The following is a 26,454-nucleotide window of genomic DNA, read 5'->3' as shown; positions in this document are numbered from 1 at the left end:
CGCTGGTGCGCGCCCAGCCTCTTGCCCAAGGGTAGCGGAGATCCTGCATATAAGGCACGGAAACAAATAACTTTCCCTTACCAGGCATCGTGTTTTAAAATTGAAGCGTTTGCTGTAGCATGTGCTTCTTTAGAAACGGCACATTTGAGATCTACTGTGTGCGCGTCATGGGTTAGATTTATGGAATGCTTTAGTTAGCTGCGAAACACGTTCGGATAATTAGTGGAATGACCTGGGCAGTTTTACTGAGACAGTTCAATGGGATAACTCCAGGGTGTACCGACACATGAGCAGATTTGTCTCAATTGTATCCACTCAGAAGACTGCTCTTGTACTCGATGCATTCTGCAGTTATTGCTTAATCAGGACGCGCCAGGAGGGTGAAAGGATGTGCTTCACGAGAGTCAAGGAGCTGGAAAGTATTTGTATTTCAGAGACTCCACCAGATAACGATCCTGACCCCGCGGAACCAGCAGTTCCAGTCTCAGCTTGCTGTTTAAATCCCTGGCACTCGTTTGCGCTCCACCGTTTCACGGCCTCTGAAACTCCACCTCCCCCTGGCCCTCACCTCCTTGCTCCGAGCCCAGCGACAGGGAGAGGGGACCCCGGGCCGCATTCATACAAACCACCCCAGCACAAAAGCACTCAGGCACAGTGCTCCCTGTCTCCTCACAATAAACCAGCAAGCAAATAATGGTGCTATTGCTTCAACTGTCCTGCATTGCTGCAGTCGGATATCGTGGACCTACTGACTATATTATGGCAGGTGTTCCTATTTTAATGGCCAGCCTTGCAATTGAAGAGGCACACTTTAATTCGGGGGTGTAAAGTCCTTTTCTCAGGACGTGTTGGTTTAGATTTCTCAGATTCTGAACATGTACAGTATTGGTGTTACAACATAGCTTTACTGTACAGAAAGCATACCTTTTTCGGTTCAGCTGAGACCGGTTAAGGGCAGAATACTCTCCGCCCCTGAGCCAGCCCCCTTCCCTCATAAGACTGAACAACCAGGAAGGACCGTGCATTGCGTCAGGAGAGAAGTTAGCAAGTGCTTTAACAGTGAAAAGTATTTGGAGTGCAATACCATGAACATTGTTTTGGGATTAACACTATTTGCTTTAATTGTAAGTACTTCTTTTTCACTTCTTTGTAATTATTTCATCGCTGAAGGCTTCCAACAGCAGTGGCCAACTCGTTTTGCATCACCCGATAGAACTGATTTCGCTTCATAGAGTCGAATGAAACCTGCTGAATAATGTTAACATATTGAATTGCACACCGCTTTGGAGTTTTCCATATACTTAACAGAAAACTGGCATTTACAAATGTGACATTCCGAAATCTAACATGAAATACTACTGTACTACTATTTATGGCTTCCGGTAGACTTTTGCGATATAATTATTATTTTTTTGCTGTTGTTAATTTAATTACGTCATGATAAATAAAATATATTTGTTTCAGTCCTAAAATTCTAGGTGATGCAAAACTTTTGCCCACCGCTGTGCTTGTCGGAGGATAGTGACTTAATTCTGCGTAAAATAACCGAATGTTTTTTTTTTCCTTTTGAGTTATTATTTCTATATAATGTTAATATTGTAGTTTTGTCAGTGCCTTCATTCATTTACCGATTTCAACCGAGCTACGTAAAAATCAAAAATAAAATGCATGCAGCCGGCGATCTTTTTAAGGCTGTAAAACACATACCTCTGAAATATTAAACCACGAGGAAATTAATATTATTAATAATAATAATAATAATAATAATAATAATAATAATAATAATAATAATAATGGACTGTAACCGGGTTCCGTTTAGTTGAAGGTTTGGACGCGTGATCGTGTGAGGAATGTATTCTGGTAAGTGCTATTGCATTTAATCGTGGAAGCGGGCCAATTCGAGCCATTGAAACACCGAGGAGCGGGGGAAGCCTAGAGAAATCAATTCGCTGCACACGTCATAGCTTTTGTTTTAATTTCATTATACCTGTGTTTTTTGTAGATACACATTTTTTTTTTTATCATTACTACTACTACTAATAATAATAATGTATTTTTCAATCTTTATTTTATATAGCGCCTTTCATAGTGGATCGCAAAGCACTTTATAAGATGCAGTAACAAGAAAATCCATAATACTGTAAATACAGAGAAATGCATAACACATGATATACAGGGAAAAACAATGCATAATACATTAAATACAGTGGAAAGTGCAGAATACATGAAATAGTAGCAGCAACACAGCAGCTAACAGCAGATATCAGGCTTAAAGAGCATGGAAAGCGAGAGAGAACAAGTGGGTCTTGAGAGCTGATTTAAAGCGAGCGACGGTGGGAGCATCACGCACCAAAGCTGGGAGAGAGCTCCAGAGAGTCGGAGCCATGAAGCTAAACGAGCGCTCTCTGAGTGTGGTGCGCTTTTGCTTGAGGATAACAAGCAGGACAGAGTCGGAGGACCTCAGCTTGCGGGCTGGGACACAGCGGGTCAGCAGGTTGAGGGGGTACTCGGGACCTGGGTGATGAAGGGCCTTGTAGGTGAGCAGGAGAGTTTTGAAAGTAATCCTGAACTTTACAAGGTAGCCAGTGCAGCTGGGCAAGACGGGGGGTGATGGGATCACGTTTTTTACATCTGGTAAGGATCCTGGCAGCGGCATTCTGAACTAGCTGCAGTCCGTTTATGGTGCGTGCCGGGAGACCACCATATAGAGAGTTGCAGTAGTTGAGTGGAGAGGAGACAAATGCATGACAGAGTATCTCCACATCCAGGAGGGAAACGTAGGGACGGACTTTGGAGATGTTTCGAAGATGGTAGAAGGAAGATTTGACCACGGAGGAGATGTGGGCATCAAAGGAGAGGTTACTATCCAGAAGTACATCAAGGCTTCGTACTGCGAGGGAAGGCAGCAGCAGACAGTTTCCGAGGTTCAGGGCAGCTATATTGAGATTCTTAAGTTGAGTTTTAGGCCCTGTCCATACTATGCCTTTAAACCGTATTAGTTGCATTTAAGCCGGTTTACAAGTGATAAATACGGTTTGCATCCACACTATGCAGCATTTAATACCGGACTCGAGAACCGGACTCGAGACCACCTCAGGACGTAGTCTCGCAACAAGTACCAAACTACATTGTTTGTGTATTCTCCAGTATACTAAAATACTTTGTGGTATGTTTGGCGAAATACTCAGAGCAGGCGCCCGAAGGAGTTGCTATCAGTGTACACTCAGCACTAGGTATTCATTTTTATGCTTCAAAAAATCTGTCAGGACATCTCTGTTAAACTAGTGAGGAAAATAACAAAAACACAGCGTTAAATTAGGCGACTGCAGAAATGAAATGCGAGTTAAAAGTAGGATCGGGGATGAACAAATTACGTAATTTGTCAGCTCTGTTTGAAATAAAATTAAGAGGACCAGAATTAGGCTCAGGCAAGATATGAAGGTAAAAACAAAGATTGTTTTGTAATTAACAGCTTTTTCTGAGTTTAATTATAAAACAGAATCGGCTCAATTTGTTTAAAGGGACTTCACCTGATTAAAAATAAAACCTGAAAACTTCAAGCCCTGCCCTGTGTGTGTGTGTGTGTGTGTATGTCAGTGTGTGTGTGTGAGAGAGAGAGTGTGTGTCTGTGTGTGTGTGTCTGTGCGTGTGTGTCAGTGTGTGTGTGTGTCTGTGTGTGTGTGTGTGTGTGTGTGTGTGTGTGTGTCAGTGTGTGTGTGTGTGAGAGAGAGTGTGTGTCTGTGCGTGTGTGTGTGTCTGTGTGTGTGTGTGTCAGTGTGTGAGTGTGTGTCTGTGCGTGTGTGTGTGTCTGTGTGTGTGTGTGTGTGTGAGAGAGAGAGTGTGTGTGAGTGTGTGTGTGTGTGTGTGTGTGTGTGTGTGTCTGTGTGTGTGTGTGTCAGTGTGTGTGTGTTGTGTGTTCGGATTTACTTTTTCCACAATACTTGTAATATTTAATTTATGCAGTATGGACCTCTGTTGATATGGGGCATAACACATCATTTTAAAATAAAATCCAGTGCATGGTGGGATACTGTCGTATTCATTTCCACGGTTCGTTGCGCTGCTGGGAATTGTAACTGAACTATTCTAATGGTGTGTGGACGCATTAAGCCTGACTAAACCTGAAACGGTACTGCAGTGTGGACGCTTGGAGCTGGATTAATTAGAGCGGTTTCGAGTACGGTTCTCGAGATCGGTTATGCAGTGTGGACAGGGCCTTAGTTCCTACTAGAAGGAGGATTTTCATTTTTGCATTTTTGCACGGCACCGAAATGCGTCTGTAAAAGCAAAGCGTTTGGTTTGTGTTGGATAAAGTAAGGCAATTAACATGTAAAAGGATTTAAAATCAATAACGCTTCAGATGAAATGTGTCCAGCATCAGCTGTATACAGTCATAGAGACGGAGACAGGCAAACCTGTGAGTCCTTTATAAGAGATGCATGTATTTGAAGTAAAATAAATACACCGATAAGGAGCTGTACAGCGTCCTCCTCGGATGTGGAGCTGTGTGTTTGAGATTCCTATGGAGAACATGTCCGGACTTGTTGCGAAGTTCAGGAAGTTCAATTTCCCGGTGCATCCGAAATCCGCATATGTGTAAATACATATTACTTAATAATAATAATAATAATAATAATAATAATAATAATAATAATAATAATTTTGATATGCCGTGTGTGGAGTGGTATATTTCCTCTGTGTAAAACAATTATTTTTCTGAATCACGTATCCAGTTTTTGACTGTGGTGGCACATAATGTATCACAAGAATACAATCACAGGATTTGCATGTCGTGCAGCGGAGCTGGGTGTCTTGCAAACCTCGCACGAGCAACCTTTTTAGAATGTTGCATGCAGAGTTCTGCAGAGCGCTGCGCTATTACCGCGTGTTCGTGTGAAGTAAGAGCACCGGTATAAACTTATTAAAGTCACCGATTAGTCACGGCACGCCTGTGTCTGTTTGTGATGTGGTTGTGTTTAGGTTCAGTAATTCAGCAACTTTCTCTAAACACGAGTTTCGGAAATGACTGAGTTTATGCAACACCGGCTTGGTAGTTTATACAGTTTACCTAAATAATAATAATAATAATAATAATAATAATAATATGGCATGCAGTAAAACGTAATCGCCCAAAAAATGTCTTAAATATAAAAACACCAAGGAAGGGAAGTCGAAACCCTTTCTACATTTTCTTGGGAGCATTTTAAGTAGCAGCTACCTGTTTGTTTGTTTTTTTAACTATTGTTATGATAACTTCAATAGTCTAATTTTTGTTCACCGCAAAAGTTGCGTTTAAACGTAAGGTGTCGAGTTACTGTACAGAAATGCAGCTCGTGTTTCTCGTTTTTATTGTATTTATTTAATTTGGCACACAATGGGTTAAAGCCACCATTGGCATTGCCAGCTGAAATGCCTGCCCTACCCGATGCGCTAATTAAACTAAAGCAACACCGTCCAGCTCCGCAGGGTTCTGCTTGTGCCACACTGCCGACGAGAACAGAAAGTAACGAGAAATCGCAGAGAGGAAGGGACTCCAGGAATGTGGGCTGTTTCTCTTAACCACAGGGCCCTTCTGCTTTACCTCTGAGAGCGGCGTGGCTGCAAACTGAGAACAGCCTCTGACTGCAGGGAGTTTCCCCAGAGGACATACTTAACCAGAATTTATTGAGTGTGCCCTGGGCATACAGGCCCTGTCTGCCTATTGTAATGAAACTTGGTAAGGACATTCTTTACACAGTTTATTGAGTGTATCCTGGGCATACAGGCCCTGTCTGGCAGTTGTAATGAAACTTGGTGAGGACTTTCTTTACCAGAATTTATTGTGTATCCTGGGCATACAGGCCCTGTCTTCCTATTGTAATGAAACTTGGTAAGGACATTCTTTACACAGTTTATTGAGTGTATCCTGGGCATACAGGCCCTGTCTGGCAGTTGTAATGAAACTTGGTGAGGACTTTCTTTACCAGAATTTATTGTGTATCCTGGGCATACAGGCCCTGTCTTCCTATTGTAATGAAACTTGGTAAGGACATTCTTTACACAGTTTATTGAGTGTATCCTGGGCATACAGGCCCTGTCTGGCAGTTGTAATGAAACTTGGTGAGGACTTTCTTTACCAGAATTTATTGTGTATCCTGGGCATACAGGCCCTGTCTTCCTATTGTAATGAAACTTGGTAAGGACATTCTTTACACAATTTATTGAGTGTGTCCTGGGCATACAGGCCCTGTCTGGCAATTGTAATGAAACTTGGTGAGGACATTCATCAACACAATTTATTGAGTGTATCCTGGGCATACAGGCCCTGTCTGCCTATTGTAATGAAACTTGGTGAGGACATTCATCAACACAATTTATTGAGTGTATCCTGGGCATACAGGCCCTGTCTGCCTATTGTAATGAAACTTGGTAAGGGCATTCTTTACACAATTTATTGAGTGTATCCTGGGCATACAGGCCCTGTCTGGCAATTGTAATGAAACTTGGTGAGGACATTCTTTACACAATTTATTGAGTGTATCCTGGGCATACAGGCCCTGTCTGGCAATTGTAATGAAACTTGGTGAGGACATTCTTTACACAGTTTATTGAGTGTATCCTGGGCATACAGGCCCTGTCTTCCTATTGTAATGAAACTTGGTAAGGACATTCTTTACACAGTTTATTGAGTGTATCCTGGGCATACAGGCCCTGTCTTCCTATTGTAATGAAACTTGGTAAGGACATTCTTTACACAGTTTATTGAGTGTATCCTGGGCATACAGGCCCTGTCTTCCTATTGTAATGAAACTTGGTAAGGACATTCTTTACACAGTTTATTGAGTGTATCCTGGGCATACAGGCCCTGTCTTCCTATTGTAATGAAACTTGGTAAGGACATTCTTTACACAGTTTATTGAGTGTATCCTGGGCATACAGGCCCTGTCTTCCTATTGTAATGAAACTTGGTAAGGACATTCTTTACACAGTTTATTGAGTGTATCCTGGGCATACAGGCCCTGTCTGGCAATTGTAATGAAACTTGGTAAGGGCATTCTTTACACAATTTATTGAGTGTATCCTGGGCATACAGGCCCTGTCTGGCAATTGTAATGAAACTTGGTAAGGGCATTCTTTACACAATTTATTGAGTGTGTCCTGGGCATACAGGCCCTGTCTGCCTATTGTAATGAAACTTGGTAAGGGCATTCTTTACACAATTTATTGAGTGTATCCTGGGCATACAGGCCCTGTCTGCCTATTGTAATGAAACTTGGTGAGGACATTCTTTAGCACAGTAAGGGTATCAGAATCTGTTACTATAACGAAGCGTCACATTTGTATGTGCATCTACAGAAGCGCTTACAGGAACCATGGTAAGGGCAGTCTTAGCATGAACAGGATCGGAGTATGGGGGCACAGTGAATGTAAGCCCTGAGTATTTACTTTGTCATCATACCCATGTGTTCTGGTTATGTATTTACAGCGTGAAGTCAGACTTTGAACATCCTGTAAATAGCTTTGCTGCTTGAACAGATTTCAGGCGTCGCTGTGCTCCACACGGTCAGTGTTTGCATTTATGCAAAGAAGATTCTTACTCCCTCAGAACCATATATGGCTCTCTTCCCTGCCCCCGGTTTTTGAGTTTGCTCTCTAACATTCCGTGACTTCTTTTCAGACCCAGCCGCACCCCACCTCCATTACTGCATTAATGCTTAGTCATTCTCTCTCTCTCTCTCTCTCTCTCTCTCTCTCTCTCATCTTCTTTGATCTTTGTTTTTACTGCCAGTGACTTTTTCACATTTGCCGACGTGTCCCGTGTTCTTAAAGCTGTCCGATTTCAAAAGATAACCAGAGATGTAAAGGTTACATCACAGCGCACACCAATGCCAATTGAGATTGGGGAGCCTTGTCCAACGTAGGACGGTGTCCATTTTAGGACATCCTGAGGTATCACACCTTCCTGTGTCAGGCGCCCGAGGAGGACCCATGACTGACGCCTGACTCGAGGAGGACTGATGCCTGACACAGGAGGCAGTGATACTTGAGGATGTCCTAAAATGGACACCGTAATATTGGATCAGAACCCCCCCCCCCCCCGTGTGTACACTTTACATGTGGTCTTACAGGCTTGAACATCCTGTGATGTGTCAGAGAGAGAGAGTGTGAGAGTTCCGGAGGTCCCCACCCAGCTCTGTATATTATTTCACCAGGTAGTTTCGGAGGAAATCACCTGATTGATCACATGGTTTCCGCTCAGTCTCACACCCTCACTGCTCTGGCATTGTGTGGAGCAGTGGCCTCACAGCCGACTGCTGTTTTGTTTAAACTGTGCTGTGTAACAGATCAGGAGGGGAAGTTCCACAGCTCCGAGAAGCAAGACCTCAGAGTAATTGGATCTCCCTTACCGTAGTTAGAGTAAAGATACTGAACGTGCCAGGACACACACAGTTTAAAACCAACGAGAACGAAGAACTGATGCATGTGTACGACGTCAGTCAGATTTTTTTATTTTTGAAACCTTTCTTGTTTATTAATTAAAAAAAAAAAAAAAGTTTCTCTTGCACTGAGAATCAACAGAGTGCGCTTGGTGCTGCACGCACACACACACACACACACACGCACACACACACACGCACACACACACAATGAAACAGGACCACACCTTCAATGTGTTTCTTGCTGGTACAGTTAAAGACCAGGCACTTTGCAAGAGGATAGCGTTGCACTCTGTCCCTGTGTGCTGTAGATAATTAAGTGGTGAGTCACCCGACTGAATTATCGTTGGTCCTTTTTTTTTTTTCTTTTTATCTTTTTGAGCTAAACCAGTTTGCACTGGTATTGAACAAACTACAGGAAGTCCTGACAGAATGGCTGTGCACATTCCCGGCAAAACAGAGTGCACTTGGCAGTAAAGCAGTCTTTCCATTGGGGTTTATATTGTTCTGAGGAATGCCTTGAAGACATTTGTATTTAACTGTTAGATATGCACCACATTAACTGTGCATTTTATTACAATAAAACAGACTCCTACAGTAGAATGCCTTAACCAGGTTTCAGCACAAATGGATTCAAGCGACCCTCTCGAATTAAATAAAATAAAATCCGGCACTATATTGGGGAGTGGGGATGATCAGAGTCATTCTGCAGTCCTGAAATATTCTCGTGTAGAAATCCCTTAGTCTTGACATCCTTTTAATACACTGACTGGGCCCCATCCCTATTCATTCTTCATGCATAACAATGTTGGTTGAGGTGTCTCTGCAGTTGCAGTACCGCTGCACTTGTGAGACGTCCTGATTGTTAAAATCTTCCGCACATGTTTAACGAGGAGAGGATTCGCTATTCAGGGATCCCGAGATGTTTAGTAAGGAAGGGCTCTCACTGGGGTATAAGGGGCAATAAATATCCCACCCCCAGTCATTCTGGCGACCCCCTCATTTGAACCCCCGTCCAAAACATTGAGGAGAATTAATGTTGAGCACAATTGCCGAAATGAAACCATGAAAAACGTGCTTTGTGTTGTAGGCTCCATCTTTATGTATCCCCGTGGACTCCGGTAAGACTGATCGGCTTGACAACGATGTATCGCTCAGAGAGAACAGGACAGCCCGAGAGATCACCTGCCGAGGCGAGCAGTATCCTAACTCCGGGTTCTGCTGCTTGAACTGTCCTGCCGGTGAGTGGGACACGGGCCCTGCTGGGGCAAGCGGACCAGCCTCAATGGTACAGAAACGGGGAAAAAAGCTTCAGTGCTGTCTTGCAGTTCCCCGACGGGATTGGCAACAACATGCACTTCTTTAAATTAGTCTCTAAATATGACTTTACCTTTTTGAGCTTCAAATAGTGAAAAAAGTTTCTGCAGCCAGAATTATTGCTCCCCATTGCGCCAGATGTGCACCTCTGTACAGTTAACCCATGTGATGTACATAAGAACAAATCCTATGAAATGATTGAATACTAGCACTGCCTACAAACAGCAGCAGCAGATTTATTTATCTGATTCCTTCTGTACTTTATTTGGTACTATTGAAATGCCTTCTATAAAGGTTTCCAGCTCTGTAATTTCACTGGATTCTGATTTGTATCCGACCCGGATTAGCAGTAATGACCTACGATCGCATTAGGTCCATGATTAGTGCTGACCGGGGTCTGTGAAACCAGGCTTATATATTTGTGACCAGAGTGAAAATTAAACCTGGTTGGGCTTTGTCAACTGACTCGCTGTTTCTTACTTCAGGGACATTTGTGATGAAGAAGTGCACAACAGCGGGCTCTAGTGGCCAGTGTGCGGCGTGCACCGCTGGCACAGACTACACGGAGCACAGCAGCGGCTTGGAGCGCTGTCTTCAGTGCACTCGCTGTCGCTCGGGTAAGGCTGGTCTGCATTCCCTCAAACCTTACCACTTAAACATTTTACTGAATGTTCTGACTTTTTACTAAGATGTGCATGTCGTTTTAGAGTAGTGCGTTTTACAGTCAGTGTGTGCAGTACACGTATCCTTTTCATGAACTCATTCATGTTTTACGCATTGGAGACACTGATGTTATATGGTAGAGAAAGCAGACTTCTCGTCATGGCTTTTACGATTGGTTGAATAATTTTAAACCTGTTCAATTAAGTCTGTTCTAAGCCTAATACAATAGAATTTCTTAAACAAGGGTAAGGCTTGTTTTTAAGTCTTGTTTTGAGCTCTTTCGGTCACACGTGCAAAGCATAGAGCATATGGTATAGTTAAATTTAAAAAACCTGATTCTTCACACTAAAAACACAAACTGGATCACACGCTGTTGGAGAGGTTGCTGTAAAAGTTGCAGGACAAGGTCCTTATTTCAGTGATCTTGTGTATAGTGCCTCCCCCTGGCTGATGCTGTCCATTCCTCCTTGTATTTCTAGACCAAGAAGAGGCGGTACCTTGCACTCCGTCACAGAACCGCATTTGCCAGTGCAAGTCTGGCACCCACTACTGCCTCCCTGAGGAGCCCTGCGAGGTTTGCAAGCGCTGCTCAAAGTAAGAGGAAATACCCTCCTAATCCCTAAACCCCTAACCCCTAACCCCTAACCCCCTAACCCCTAACCCCTAATCCCCTAACCCCTAACCCATGAAGTGCCATTGTCCTCATCTGAGGACAGGCTACTTTGTAATTATCTGGAGCATTTTTAACTGGCATCTACCTGTTATTTAAATGTTCTCTTTAACTGTGTCGTTATGATCCCTGATTTTGTTAACTGCAAAAGTTGAAATGTATCGAAGTGTGTTTCTGATTTTTGGGGCTTCAGAAGTTTAAGCTCCACAATGTAGCTCCTGTGAAGTATCCGATTTCAGGTTTTTAAAGGGTATGAAAGGACTCGTTTTAGGTAGAAGCCAGTATTCAAAATGCAGCAGTATTGATAAATTAAAAGCGTACAAACGAGGAGGCCATTCGGCTCATCAGGTTCCCAGTAGCTGGTTGATTTGAAAACATTCAGGTCTTAAAGACCTAAGTAGCGGGGTTCCCAAAAATTTAGCGTTACCCGTCCCCACGTGTTGCCACAACCGTTTAAATAACCTACCTGTCATTTCTTTTCATTGTTAACACCCTGACAACTTTTTACACTTAACTTTTTAAAAGTCTGTTTCAAAGCTCTTTTCAAAATGTCCGCTCTAGTGCACTGATAGTGTCAGGATTATCTCCCACATTGTCAAACAGGCACCACAGCAATAACTATCCATGATGTGGTAGGGAACAGAAAAGCCAGAGCCCTTTGTTATGATTTTAAAGGACAGATCTCAAACCCCAGTGCACTAGAGCAGCCATTTTGAAACAGACTAACGTTGTAAAGTGTAAAACGTTTCGATGTTAACAATGAAAAGAAGACATTACAGGTATGTTATTTAAACAGCTGTAGTGACACGTGGCACGCTGTATTTTTCAGAACCCCGCTGTAATCTTTAACCCTTTGTGGTCCATTTATTCAGTGCGTCTCGGGCGCGTCGGGTACAATTTTTCACACCCGCAGTTTATTTTACACACGCCGTTTAAAAGATTTTTTTTTCACAGTAAAACAGGTTTAAAAGGCACTGCTTATCAACAGGACACTCAGTACTGCATCTCCAGCATATCACCAAACTCCTCAATAATGCGATCCAAGGCATTATTTTATTACTATAACATCTCAAAAAAGCTCTGCAAATGTCTGTGATATTCTTTGAGGGCTGGATGCAGAAGCAGCTATCTTGTTTGTGTCCGTGTTATCTATGTGGTGTCGGGGCGATCTCTATTCATGAGATACGCCCCCTTTTTTTCGGCTCCTATCGGTCTCACTCGGCCGTTGAATGGTTTTCTCGGCTTTTCCCGGAGAAAAAACGACTAGAGACCTGTTTTTTGCGTCTTTTTGATGATGTCGGACAGGGTCCAACATTGGACCGGAAAGGGAAAATTGCAAAGGACTGCAAAGGGTTAAAGGAGCCCACGGATTCAGCCTCAACAGCATGGCCTGGTAACCCACTCCATACCCTCTCCACTCTCACGCAGTGCTGCAAGATGCAGAAAAATGCTGAAGCAGAATTTGGATTGAGTCGGCTGTTTCGTAAACTAAAGTTGCTTTTAGTTAACGGTTTTTACTTACGAAGGTGTTAGACAGCTGCGCTGTGCAAGAGGTGCATCTGTTAACTCTGTTCACCTGCCCCAATGGAACGTTTTGAAAAGTCACCGCTGGGGATCCATTAGCGGGTCACAGCGACGGCACCACAGTAGCCCTGGAGCAGGCCGTGCACAGTGCAGTGGTGTTGATACCCTTCCTTGTCGTTTCCATTGATTTTTCTGAACTCTGTCTCGTTTGCCAGGTGCCCGGAGGGGAAGGAGGTGAGAAGAAACTGCAATGCCACTGCAAACACCGTGTGTGGGACCAGAGACAGCCCTCCAGCTGGCACAGAATCAGGTGATAATCCCTTTATACGACAAGTACAGATATCTGTAATATGCCTAAACCGAGAGCTATTCAGACTGCCTTGTTTGCACACCGCTGTGCAGCTCACACATCTTCATTGTTTGGGCATGGAGTTTAAGAACATGGCTGCACATCACAACCCCTAATTTTATGTACCATGAGTTTTATATGACAATTATTGGACTATTGGAAAAAAAGGATCTTAAACAAAGACCAAAGCCCTTTTAGTTTATCTGTAGTAACTAGAGGACTCGTTGAATTTACAGGGAGGCAGCGGTCTCTCTGACTCTCATTAAAACCTGGATTCTGCGTCGGATTTTATCAGCTCCGACTCATCCACCTGTATCCTTGATGTGGTTGCTAATGGCACCCTTGTTTTTTCTGAGTGCCAGGACTGTATTGTTTTACATAAATACAAATATGATTTCGCCATAGCAGATCTCATGAAAATGATCAATACCAACGGGCTAATCCGAAGACACACAGCAAGCAATACAGACAGCTTTCCATTGTGAGTTTCTGATTTGATTGTAATTCAGCGTCTGATATCTTTTTGTAGATTCTTCCTCAAGTATCATCGTCCTCGCTGTTGTACTGCCCTTGATCTTTGTGGTGCTGGTAGTGATTGGGTTAATTCTGTGGAGAAATCGTCCAGACGAGAACAGGGGTAAGTAACTAATGCTGAAGCATCATTTCATTACATGCTAGATACTGTAAAAGCAAGACATTGAGTTTGTTTACAATCTAGTGATTATGTTTTTATACAATGCATTTACAGCTGTGGCCAAAAGTTTTGAATCACCAAAAATTTTAGGATTCATTTTAAATCTATAATTTTAGATCTTTTTAAACATCACGGGGGTGGGGTTGGTGTAATTCAATATGTTAACATAACATTTGTTCAGCAGGTTTCATACAACCTTTTTATGAATCAAAATGTGTTAATTCTATAAGGCATACTGAAGTGGATCTTTGTGTTTCAGAGCTGCATGTGAACACAGAAACTCCCACGGTAAGTGCCTTTTATCTAACACTGTAGCTCAGCATAAGACATTCTCCTGCATTGTGTTCATACAGTATAGGGGTTAGACCGCGTGCTCCACTACAAGATCCAGGCTTGTTTACTGCTTTGCTAATCCCATCTAGCTCCCCCTTCCTCCTGTTTCGTTTGGGCTGGCTGTGTGGACTGGTCTGGTGCTTTCGCTGCCAGAGGAAAGGGGAGCGTGTGTAATGAGCCCCACGTTATATTAATACCTGAACCTTGGCTGAGGACCAACGTGTTCTTCGCCCGATCCCTGGCGTAGCGTAGACCGATCTGACCTTGTGGAAAGAGAGATGGATAGAGATGTTAAAGCTTGGGACAGCTGGTCAATTATATTAGTTGCATCTGGCTCCCTGTCTCCTCGGCGTGTTTTATACAAACACTGTGGGCTCCCTGCAAACCTGTGTGTGAACCCCTTCATTCACCACACTGCTGGCCAGCAGGCTCTGTCCATGTAGAAGACATCGATTTTAAAACGTGCACAAGATGCTGGCAGCGATTGTTGTTCTGGATGGCAGTGTAAGATGGGTATATCAGAATCGATAGCGGGCACAGCGGTGAAGGTGTGGCTCTTACACAGACTTCCTGTCTTGCAGGACATTCCAAGCACCTCTTCCCCCATAGAGATGCAGAACCACAACAACAACAACGAGTCTCAGATGCGGGAGTCTACCCACTTGCTGCAGGCTGAGCGCTCTCCCGAGACTGCAGGCCAGGACAGTGATGACTGTGGACTGGGGGGCAGTCTCTCTGACACAGCCGCCTCATCCCAGAACAGCCTCAGCAGCGCCCCGTACCACAGCACCCCTCCCCAGCGAGGGAGCAGCACCCCTCCCCAGCGAGGGAGCCCTCCGTCTGACAGGGCCAGTCTCGCCAGCGCTGCCACGGTGAGAGTCTCAGGCACAGTTAAAAGATCTGTTTAAGCAATTGAGAAATGAATACTTAAATGGTGATTCAGAGTCCTGCACAGGGTGTCCCAGAAGTCTGACATGCACCGTATCATGTATTAGGCTGCTTAGCGTTGGGAAGTTACTTTTTTTTAAAAAGGAAATGTAACTAGTGACAGTAACGTCTCAGGCACAGTTTTACAGAGTTTTATTTTTTTTCGGATTGGTCAGGCTGCAGCTCGAAATACTCTGTGAAGATCCAGCCCACTCGTTCCCTCCTGCGACGCAGTTTTCTTGTAAGATCCTATGAAGTGTGTTTGTGTGATGTGTCAGGCTTGACTCGCACTGTTTTAAGCGCTTGCCTGGTTTTTTTTTTTCCTAAAATGTTAACCGTGGCTGCATTTCGTTGCCCCATCTGTGATAAAAAGCATTGAAAATCAAAGTTATTGAAAAATAGTAATCGGATTACAGTAATGTGTTACTCCTCAACAGTGATGTTTTAGGATACACCCCGCTGACTCTCTACACCCCATATCAAAATGATCTGAATTCGTTCCTCTTTTATTTTTAACCCTGCAATGCCCAGTTCTGCATCACAACTGATACAATGCTTAGCCACCCCTCCTATGTTATATCCAGCCTCACAAGCCAGAGTTGTACAAGAGAATCTACTATAGTTACATAGATAAAGTAGCTTTTCTCATTTAACAAAATGCTCGAGCACCACAGGGTTAAAGACATCTTAACGAAATTGGGGGACAACAGCCGTTTCTTTTAATGCAAGACTAACAAGACTTGCTAACCCGTCCTTTTTAATTTGTTCCCTCTTGCATGAGGAGGTCAGAATAGGGAACTCTAACACTAGGGGGCAGTGCTGTTGTATATCTCTGCTTGATTGCCCAGTCACACTAACTCCTGTTGTTTTAAGTAGTCCAAGACTAGTGCCCAGGTTGGGGTCTGTGAACCCAGACGGAAGCGTTTTTAACATTGTAATTGTGCTGCATGCTCATTGTACGGGATAAGATTTCATTTCCACTCATCAAGAACAAGGATTTCTTGATTAGTTTAGATTTCACAGTGGTGCCTTTCATTTACACACCCAGCAAAAAGGATTGAATTCTTGGATAGCTCTGAAGGCTTGATCTTATCCCGTTGACCGTTCACGGACACAGCCAGCCCATGAGATTTAAACGTAGAAGCTCACAAAGTGTTTCCTTCTTTTGCAGCTTGAGGACTCAAGCCAATTATACAGCCTTACTCCACTGCAGGACAACGGTAAGCTCAGTCCTTAGTTCGACTTTTATAGTTTTCTTTCTTCAGTAAATGAATGTTCTGTTTCCCCCCCTGTTGGTATTGTGTTTACTTTGCCGTCTGAGGTGGTGTACCTCGGCAGGTAACTCATTTACCCAACAGCCCAAACTTAAGGTGCAGGGCTACAATATATTTCAGGGCTCCCTGCATGCTGTGCAATATTAGTTGCAGTGTTTAAAGCACACGTAAAGCGTGGAAATGCCTGTGATCTAATACTGTGCTGTCCCTCGCATGACTGCTACATGTCTACCGCAAATCAACAGGTTGACAGACTTTGATAAAGGACCGATAGAATGCATTGTTACTGAAATTTTATGCTGAATCTTTTAAAACGACTCCCAATATTCTTTTTTTTTTCTCTCTCCTTGTAGCTCTCATGGACTGTCTGGATGAATTTTATAAAGTTCCGATTAAATCCCGCATCAGACTCATGAGGAAAGTAGGACTCCATAATAACAAAATCGAGATGGCTCGGGAAAACCACCCTGGTAACGTGGAGGAGCAGTTTCATGAGATGCTGCTCACCTGGCACGAGGAACGAGGACAAGCAGCCGATATTAATACCCTGCTGAGGGCCCTGCTGAACCTGGAGCACAGGCTTACTGTGGAAACAATTATAGAAGAAGTCATCAAAAATCAATTTTATACAAAATCAGATGTACACCTTTTATAGACAAACACCCACTGCTTCAGTAAGAAGAGAGAAAAAACAAAGCCCCAGAACAAATGCTCCGGCACTAATGAAATGAATGCCGCGAGTTTCTTGTAAGTTCACGCACTTCTGCCTCGATGTGGGAAAGCCACATCAAGGCAGGGAATGTGGGTGTACTGCCGTTTTTAAAGTTTCTGCGGCAGTCGCCAACCCTGAAGTGTAATGCTGGCTCCAGGGATCGGCCTGCTGTGATCTCCCTGGCAGAGCACCATGGCAGCCATCTGGAATGGGATGGGACGGGCACGGCCGAGGGGTCATCAGAGGGGCACCTCCCGTCTTCGGTGTTCACCTCGGGAAGGCTTGACAGGGATGCTGGCATCCCAGCACCACTCCCCTCCATCCCCGTGCCCCACTGAGCCCAGTTTACTTACCTGGTCATCCATTCCAGTCCATTGAGCCACGTACCATTTGAGGTACCTGAGGAGTGAAAATGGAAGAGCCTACAGCAGATTGTATGGCACATTGTCAAAGAGAAGTTATATTATTTATCATTTTATTGTATTTATTATGCTATTTAATAAATAAAGTGATTGCACTGTACACTTTTTGTTCTTTGTTCCATTCCTCTCATTTACAATTGTAAATGATTTACAGCAGAACAATTTCAAACACCAGCCTTTTTGGTATGCAGACAAAATGCGTAGCTTTGCATAGAATCTGCCAGAAAAGAAAAACGGTGGTTTGAAAGCTGTAAAATCGTACAACTTGAAAAAGAGGAACTTGGTGCATCAGTGTTGCTTCTGAATACAGAGAAATGATTTGAGCAGGTGTGGGGTAGATAGACATCTAGTGTGCAATGACTGGACGGCCATCGTTACAATTTTGACACGTCCAAGTGGCACAAGATTAAAGGTCTATGTCTCTTTAGGTAAGACACCACCCTTCAAATGTGAGTCTTTGTTCAAATTCAACAAAAATGCACTAAAATAACCAGAAAAATGGTGTTACGGAACGTATAGCTGCCTTTGCTGTCGTTGGCTTGCTTTGTGCTTCAGCACTTGCATTAGCACGCTATTGTAGATCAGAAAGCTGACCTGCGTAACGGTGTTGTGTGATGCACGGCCGGTACGGATTCTCTCCCCCGTCGGTGAGACGAGGCTAAAAGCTCTGAAGCCTCGAATGCAGACGAGCCCGGCTCTGTTGCATTGTGGGTCGGACTATCGCTTGCATTTCACGCTCAGTCTCTGTCCGGTGAAATGAAATCCTTTTCCAATCATCTCAAGTAATCAGATCAGGAATTGTGTTTATGTAAACTGGAATGGGAAAGAGGTGGGGTGGGGATCTAGTGATGTGATTTAATCGTGATCCTTTACTAGGACCAGTCTAAATCCTTGCCTCGTCAGTCTTGTAAACTCAGGAATCTGATTAAATCAGACGCCATACACTGAAGTAAGTGACATGCTGTACTGTTTAAGGGCCTGTCTTCCCTTGCGAATGTAAATTCTGTTTTCCTGCTCTTTTGTATTAGATATGGTATTCTGGTCATTGTAAAGGCGATGCAAAAGTGGCTTTTTTCAATCAACTTCCACTGTACAGTGTTATTGTCCTCCAGTAGGGATCTACCCAGATCCCCTGTCGCACTTTGTATGTCGCACTTTCTAGAGATACGTCTACAGAACCCTAGCTGTACGTTACGCTGTATCCTGCTGTCAATCTGTTGTTGCATTCTGCAGGTTATTTTCTACTGAACAGAGTATACATTTTGTACTTTTGTATATATATTTCTGTAAAAAAAAAATGTTTGTTATACAAATTAGGCTTTTCAAAGAAAATGTATTTCCATCGTAGGAATATATTTTCACAATTAAAGTATTTCCAAACAAGTTCTCTGTCTCTGTTGATTTGTATAAATCAATACAACACTTCCCTAAAAGGACACCAGGGTAAAGGACTGCCCTCTTACAGCATGTGAGAAACTTTGAATTATTACTTAAATAAGCAAACCCCAAACACACACGCCATGGGAAATGGATGTGGGCCATTTTTTTTTTTTTTTTTTTTTTAATTCAAATTCTCCAGTAAAATACTGAGTTAATGTATAGATTTATGATCAAGTACATCGATAAATTGATTACATTTTTTCAAAGTACTTAAGACATTGATTTTATATAGGGTATAGAATTACATATTCACACATTACATTAGTTGTCATGCATATTTTCATAGTATACTATATAGCCCAAGTGAGGTGATATATATATATATATATATATATATATCAGTTTAGAATTGAGCATGTGCCTTTTTTTAATGTAAGAGAACAAACCTGTTACAGTCGTAGCTCAAAATCAAACCTTGATACACCCCTAGAGACTTGTTTACCAAACCACTGAACTTACAAGAACTACATGAATACATACAATCAATAACATTAAAATAAACCAAGCAAAAAAATCTATCCGGTATAAACACAGTCCCAGGCTGGTGTCATGGTCATAGCCCCCCCAAAAACACAGAGCGCCCCATTTATCTGTTCACCAATTCGCGCCATTTCTTTCTGAAAAGAAACATGAACACTTTTATTTTCCCCATCACACACACACACACACACACAAAATGCAAAGTGCAATCACGGGACATCAGCGAAAACGATCTGGAGATTCTCACTGCAAACCGGCCGCTTGAATGAACACGTCAGACTGAAATGAGATCTGATGATCTCATGGCTCATAATTCTCATTCATGCACGCTGCTTATTTTTTTTGCTCAATGCAAAATAACCAAATATACCACTGCATGAGTAGAGCACGCATTCTGCACTCTGAGACGTGATAATGGAGCATTGGCATGCGTGTCGAGGCATTCGATTGATCGAAAGAAGGATGGGGATCAAACCTAAGTACAGTTTTGTGTGTAACTGGACAGCGGTCGCTTCACGGCTCATTTGCAACACAACAGAAGCAGCGGCTCGCTCTCTGTGCAGGTGATTTTCAGACCTGGTGACGTACCGGACTGTCTTGTGCAGAAGGAAAGCTGAGCATAAAACCCGACTGCCCAAGGTCTTATACAGGTCAATGCTATTTAAAGATTGAGGTTCACACAGAGCCACACTGTCGGCTAATCTATCAAAGCACCACAAAACAGTACCAGACGAAAAGCCTTTCTTCTTGGCAAAAAGTAGCACTCGCTAATCCAAACCCAGAATGCAGGCTGGAAGGAACTGTAGAAACGTCAAGGTAAGGATTCCTGTAGAGTGGTATAACCCTTGAACAGGAACGCGTAGTGTGCTTGTAAGTGTTCAGTGGCTAATCAAGTTGAGAGTGTATTTCTAGCAGACTTGTTGCTCTGCATCGTCAGGTCGGTCGGTCATACAACTTGTGCGAGAGAAAGTACGCTCTCGACTTGATTAGAGGCAGCTGCCAGACTCTTAGAAACATGTTAGAAATCCGTGAGTTTTAATTTTTAAAAAAATTTAAAAAGCAGGCAAAAACCTGATATCGAAATGCTTAATCTGATTACACAGAACCTGTTGTGCTTTCAAGGTTCAGAATGCTTTGTCATTGACATTCTGTGTGCGGAATTAGAAGTATAAATGCTGCAACTGGGTTCCAATGGGGGCGTGCCTTATGATAAGTGCGTGGCCAACTCATTATGACATCGGTATGACATTCTACTGTCACTGCTGCCTGCAAAACAAAGGGAGCCGTGATGTCATAACAGAATTCTATCTGAAGAGATTCCTGGATCCAAGCAGAGGGCGGCTGTAGTGTTCAGAGAGAGGACGATGATGGGTTATCCCTGATGTGAACGGGCGAGAATGACGAACAGCAAAAGATTGCAAATTGATTTAAACCGCTGCACGGCTAGACAACTGACCAAGCATGCTGGTATCTCAATTCTCACAGCAAAGAAGGTGGTGCTCTCTCGAACACGCTCGCCGAGAGCTCCGAGAGAGGCAAAGAAAAGGGCCAGGGTCTCAAAAGTGAGACGGTCAGCGCGTTTAAGGAATTCAAGGGCCAAGTCAGTTAGGATGAAATCAGGAACCAGGAACCTCGTCGAAATGGAGGCCCCTTCCACTTCCACTGCCTTTGAACGGGCCGACCCGACACGGCCGCCACGATACCGAAGGAAGCCAAAGAAAAGCCTGTATGCAAAACAGAAACAGAGAGCTGTCAAGCAGAAGATCCACGCCCTGCGGTGGAGAGCCAGCCAAGAGCGGAGAAACGCTTTAGGCAAAAACATCGCAGGAGCCCTCGGGTACTACCAGGAGGATGAGAAGACCTCTTCAGAGGAAGGGGAGGAGGTGGAATTCATCAAACTGAGATCCGTGGGAACAGGGAGCAAAAGCATCCTAGATCCGGACAAAAGCCTCAGTAGCATAGCGTCCGACAGACGATTCTTCCAGGAGCAGCGTGCGGATCACGTAGACCGAGCAGATTCACATCAACCACAGGCTTCCAGCAGCAGTGCCTTTCCTGTCACCTGGTCCAACGCTCCCCAGGGTACCCCGAGCGCTGTCCGTGATGTCCCTCCAGCCCAATCGGTGTCGCAGCAGGTCCAGCCTGCAGCATCGCACATCATTTATCAGAACTTCCCGTCCAGCTCCATGCTGCCCCCTGCTGCCACACAGACCCCCGTGCAGAGGAGAATGGTGGATCGCTCTCAGGGCATGACTGAGGGCGAAGTGGAGATGACAGCAGAGAAGCTTGAGGAGGGGAGGCGGTGTGACAACTGTGGGGCTCCTGAGAGCCGCTGGGCAAACCGGAGTCTGATCACCTCGCAAGGCAGGCTGGAGAGACACCCCGGAAGGCACAAACACAGGAAAACCTGTAGCTATTGGATGAATCAAGATTACCTGAGCAGAGCAAGGAGAGACAGGAGGGAACGGAGACAGGAGAAGGGACAGGACGCCAAGAACAACGCAGAAGGCTGTGTGATTCTGTAAACACCAGACGCAAAATAAAAAGATCTTAGGAGCAAAAATAAACACATCAATCTGCGTTTGTTACTTGTTTCCTTTTTGGAGTTTAGATTAAGTGTGGATGTTTTTTTTTTTTCCCTGCATACAGTGGCACTGAAAAGTATTCCGACAGTTCCAGTAAATGCAGAATGAATGGTACTTATTAGGATCTGTTACCCTATCTGTGTGTATATTCTATCAGTGTTGGCTCCTGAGTGGGGCACGTTCTCCTGCTATACCCCACGTCCCGTGATTGCCCTGGATGGCTAAATGAACGCTGTAGTTTACTTAAGCATAGTTGAGGATCAAGTCCCCCTAAGTACGGATGGTTACTTTTGACATGGCTGTGCAACCCTCCACTGTGCCAGAACCGGGCACAAAAAACGAGCCAACGTTGATGCAGTAGACATGAACAATTATACCAAAAATAAATACACACAGTAAAACTGATATAATGAACAAGAAACAAAACATCTCCTTTCTGTACAAACGTTTAGATTTTTCAAGTGTGGGGCATTACTTTAAAAGTAAAACTGATAGGATAGTTGACACTGATTTTAATGGAGATATGGCTTCAATACAAAGCATCACGCAGCCTTTACAATTGATAGGAGGAGTCACGTCATCACATGCATGTATGTTATGACATGTTGCCATTGGTTACCATCATCGCCGTTTAGATCCCGTGCTTCATTTATCACCAACACCACGGTAACTGCAGCTTTTGCACATTGACGGAACCCATTATGACATCAGTATGACATCATCATACTTTGATGCTGTCACTGCTCTGCTGCCTGCACTAGAAAGGCAGCCGTGATGTCATAATGGAATGTTTCCATGTGATCAGCTGTGGGCGGCTCAGAGCGAGAATTTTTCCTGGATCCAAGCAGAAAGCCGCTGCCCTTGACATGAATGGTCCAATATGAAAAAAAGATTGGACCTTAACCGCTGCACAGCCAAAGAACTGACCAGTGTGCCTGGCTTCACGCTGCCCTTCGCGCAGAGGCTGGTGCGCTTACGAAAGAGGAGTACTGAAACAGCTGCAGATAAAAAAGCCACGTCCAAACCAATTACAAGGTCTCCGCACCAGCAGAACAGCGATGGATCTTCTACCTCCGTGGGCTCACAAAGGAAAGAGTCTCCTACAGACAAGGGGGGCTTTGAATGGAGACCCCCATCGCGGAGCAAACAGAGAGCCACCAAGCAGAGTATCCTGGCTCTGCAGCATGGGAACGCCAGCAAAGACCTGCAAAAAGTCACAGATAAGGAGGTAGCAGCAGAGGCCATCAAAGAGGTCCACGAGCATTTTAACCAGGACGTGAAAATCTCTTTGAAGGACAAGACCGATCTATTGGACAATGGAACCAGCGAGGACAGTGATCAGAAAAGTCAACCCCAGCCTTCCTCCAGCTCTGCTGCCACTGTTTCTTGGTCCAACGTTGCCCAGAGTCCTTTCCCAGAAGCGAGTCCTGTAAAAGAAAGGATTCGACAGCTCACCCCTGTTAAATCAGAGGCCGTTAACCACAATCCTGCATTCGAAACAACTCCAGAATCCGTGGCTGAAGTGGGGGAGAGGCACTGCAGCAGTTGCGGGGCGCAGGAGAAGTTTTGGGGAAATGAATCACAGATTGCCGCAGCGATGAGACACCGAGCAAGGCACAGATACAGACCGTACAAGCTCGTTTGGAGGAGTCCGTGGAGACTGTGTGAAAGCAAGAGGGTGCAGAGAACTCGGGCAGAGGAGTCGGATATCGAGAAAGAAGGAGGATGCGTGATTCTGTAATCTTTGATGCCAAACAACCAATGAGAAGAAAAAAAAACTACATTGTTTATAATTTTTTTTTTAAAAAGGGTTCAAATCAACTTCAAAATAAATCAAACTTGGGATAACATTCACTTTGTTCAGTACCTTCTGTCAGTCAAACGTTTTCCGCTAATGCCTTCGTCAATGAGTCCATTTGAAGTGTGTGTGTTTTTTTTTTTTTTTGAGGTTTACCATATAAATAAAATGCACAGTGCATTTCATTGCTGTGTTTTTACAGAACAATTTCATCAATTATACAACAGCAGTTTTGAATTCCGACTTTTGACCACAGTCCTATTGTTGTTATCCACTCAAGTGCAGGTCAGGTGCCAAACTGTAGTCAAGTAACAGCTATGGATAAAGGAAAGAAACGCAAGACACAATCTCAGAGACAGTTTGGGTGGTTTTAGTTAGTTTGATCACAACAGGCTGTGTAATAAATCACAATGAAAATACAGCTAGGTTTTGCATATAGAATTAACTCACTTTGCCTCATGAAGTCGAATGAAACCTGCTGAATAATGTTACGTTAACATATTGAATTACACACCGCTTTGGAGTTTTCCAGATACTTAACGAATAACAAATTGAAACAACATGACATTTCAAAATCTAACATGAAATATTCTACTACTAATATGGCTTCCGGTAGACTCCAATATCATTTCATAGTTTCTTTGATTACATGAAGTTAAATAAAATATCTAAATCTCTCTCTCTCTCTCTCTCTCTCTCTCTCTCTCTCTCTCTCTCTCTCTCTCTCTCTCTCTCTCTCTCTCTCTCTCTCTCTATATATATATATATACTCAATCCTAAAATTCTAGGTAAGCAAAACTTTTGGCCACGGCTGTACAGATTTTTCACAGCTACACGTTTGAGCGCCGCATGCATTGAAAGGGAATAATAACACAGAGAGGCTGTGTGGTCCAGTGGTTAACGAAAGGGGCTTGTAACCAGGAGGTCCCCGGTTTAAATCCCACCTCAGCCACTGACTCATTGTGCGACCCTGAGCAAGTCACTTAAATAAACACATAATAATTTCTGTGGAGATTATTGAGAAGCGCCACTGCATACCTCGCTTGAGACTTTCTTGTTTTCTACTTCCTTACACAAAATATCTGTTGCACAGCGCCAGTGACCAATAAAATAAACTATTTGCCATGTACAATGCATTTGATTGTAATTAACAGGTGGCGGATTTTAAAGGGATGTGTCGTTATTTTGCATCTACACAAACGATACAAAAACCAGCAAGTAGAACGGGCAATACAGTCTGAGCCTGCACTACTCACACATTCCGATAGAGGGCAGCCTGTCCTTTCAAATCACAGAATAACAGGCACCACTGGGGGGCTTTGTAATCAGTAAGAGAAATTCAAAAGGACAGTGAGGTGTGTCCCGGGAGGACCTGTTGCCTGTAGAAGAGCTCTTTAAAATCCTCTAAACTGCCTTTACACAATCTATTGAACCTCTGTTATCGTTCATAATGTCTATTATTAAGTCTTTTCAGCATTAATAACGGCATTTATAATGTGCTTGAATAATCGCAGCTCTCAGTCTAAAAGCTGAGGTGTGCTCCAAGCATGTCCTTAAATACAACCGAGCAGACCACAGCGTTGTTATTAACCAGGTGAATGTTTAATTCAACCTAAATTCAAATCATTAAGTAACTAATTAAATAATTAAGTAACTGGTGGAAATAAATAAATAAATAAATCGAGACAAAAGAGAAAGGAAAATATATATTTCGAGTTCAAGGAAAGTTGGCAACTTTTTCCAGATTTAACTTGAATTTTGTATTTTTTTCCCCCCAGATTTATAAATGTTTTGAAAATAAATTAATAATATATATATATATATATATATATATATATATATATATATATATATATATATATATATATATATATATATATATATTAAATGTGTACATATAATTTATAAATCTTAAAACATTTAGCAACTTTAACATTTAAATGCTAAATCTTTATTTTAAAAAATAAATATATTTTTGTTATTACATATTTATTTTGAGAATCAATACTTAGCTGTTGGCAGATAAATCTGGATGTTGTGAACTTAAATATTTAGCAGTGTGGAGTAGTGGTTAGAGCTCTGGACTCTTGACCGGAGGGTTGTGGGTTCAATCCCAGGTGGGGGGACACTACTGCTGTACCCTTGAGCAAGATACTTTACCTAGATTGCTCCAGTAAAAACCCTACTGTATAAATGGGTAATTGTATGTAAAAAATAATGTGATATCTTGTAACAATTGCAAGTCGCCCTGGATAAGGGCGTCTGCTAAGAAATAAATAATAATAATAATAACTAAAAAAAATTAACATTTAGCTAAAATACAAGATTTAATTTAAATCTGGGAAAAAAATATTAACTTTTTTTTTTTTTTCTTTTACACATGGCACCCCATACTGCTAGGAAGGGTCAGTCTGTTACACGGCGTCGTTTATATCATTAGGTACGGAATAAATATGTTGTATAAAATTAAATACACCTCTCACCCACGTGTCCTTCGTGTTATTAGGTTTCCTGTTCTTGTTTCGTCCTTGACATTATTTTTATGAAGTTTTTTGAGCGCTGCGGTTCACATTAATATCTATTAAGACCATTACACGACGCTTCTAGTTCGTTCCCCACACGGGCTTTTTGCCTCATCAATGTGAGACTAAAGATAAAAAAAGTGAGATTAATCTGATTATGAGTCTCGACCACTTGCAGGAGCGTCACTAATTAAAACAAAATGAACTCAACTCAGCCCGTCGCTACGTAATTGTCAACAGCGACGCTCCTACAGGTGGAGAAGATGAGTCTGTCTCACTCGCTTACCTGTAGTGTCACACTGATGACGCAAAAATCCCTTGAGACAA

General features: G+C 43.1%; 1 protein-coding gene and 1 long non-coding RNA gene across 2 annotated transcripts; one reads left to right on the top strand and one right to left on the bottom strand.

The window, feature by feature from the left end:
* Positions 1 to 991: 991 nt before the first annotated feature.
* On the top strand, positions 992 to 18,685 carry LOC117397760 (tumor necrosis factor receptor superfamily member 10B-like). The gene is made up of 10 exons (XM_059013641.1): positions 992 to 1,124; positions 9,508 to 9,658; positions 10,220 to 10,351; positions 10,877 to 10,991; positions 12,807 to 12,901; positions 13,470 to 13,577; positions 13,894 to 13,922; positions 14,549 to 14,839; positions 16,066 to 16,114; positions 16,522 to 18,685. The coding sequence occupies exons 1-10, from the start codon at positions 1,086 to 1,088 to the stop codon at positions 16,821 to 16,823; spliced, it is 1,311 nt and encodes a 436-aa protein (XP_058869624.1). The 5' UTR covers positions 992 to 1,085; the 3' UTR covers positions 16,824 to 18,685.
* Positions 13,460 to 26,292, bottom strand: LOC131720982 (uncharacterized). The gene is made up of 3 exons (XR_009319795.1): positions 26,089 to 26,292; positions 14,165 to 14,230; positions 13,460 to 13,546 (listed from the first exon to the last, which is right to left on the bottom strand). It is a non-coding gene; the product is annotated as an uncharacterized LOC131720982 (long non-coding RNA).
* Between the last annotated feature and the right edge of the window lie 162 nt (positions 26,293 to 26,454).

This window comes from Acipenser ruthenus, chromosome 46 (genome assembly GCF_902713425.1).
Source record: "Acipenser ruthenus chromosome 46, fAciRut3.2 maternal haplotype, whole genome shotgun sequence".
Classification (NCBI taxonomy): Eukaryota; Metazoa; Chordata; class Actinopteri; order Acipenseriformes; family Acipenseridae; genus Acipenser; species Acipenser ruthenus.
This window is presented reverse-complemented; position numbering and strand designations above follow the sequence as displayed.

What these genes read in the sequence shown, in the direction of transcription:
- LOC117397760 (XM_059013641.1), top strand. Translation starts at nt 1,086, where the DNA reads ATGAACATTGTTTTGGGATTAACACTATTTGCTTTAATT. An exon ending in TCCAGCTGGCACAGAATCAG is followed by an intron (nt 12,902 to 13,469) that starts GTGATAATCCCT and finishes ATCTTTTTGTAG; the next exon opens with ATTCTTCCTCAAGTATCATC. An exon ending in TACTCCACTGCAGGACAACG is followed by an intron (nt 16,115 to 16,521) that starts GTAAGCTCAGTC and finishes CTCTCCTTGTAG; the next exon opens with CTCTCATGGACTGTCTGGAT.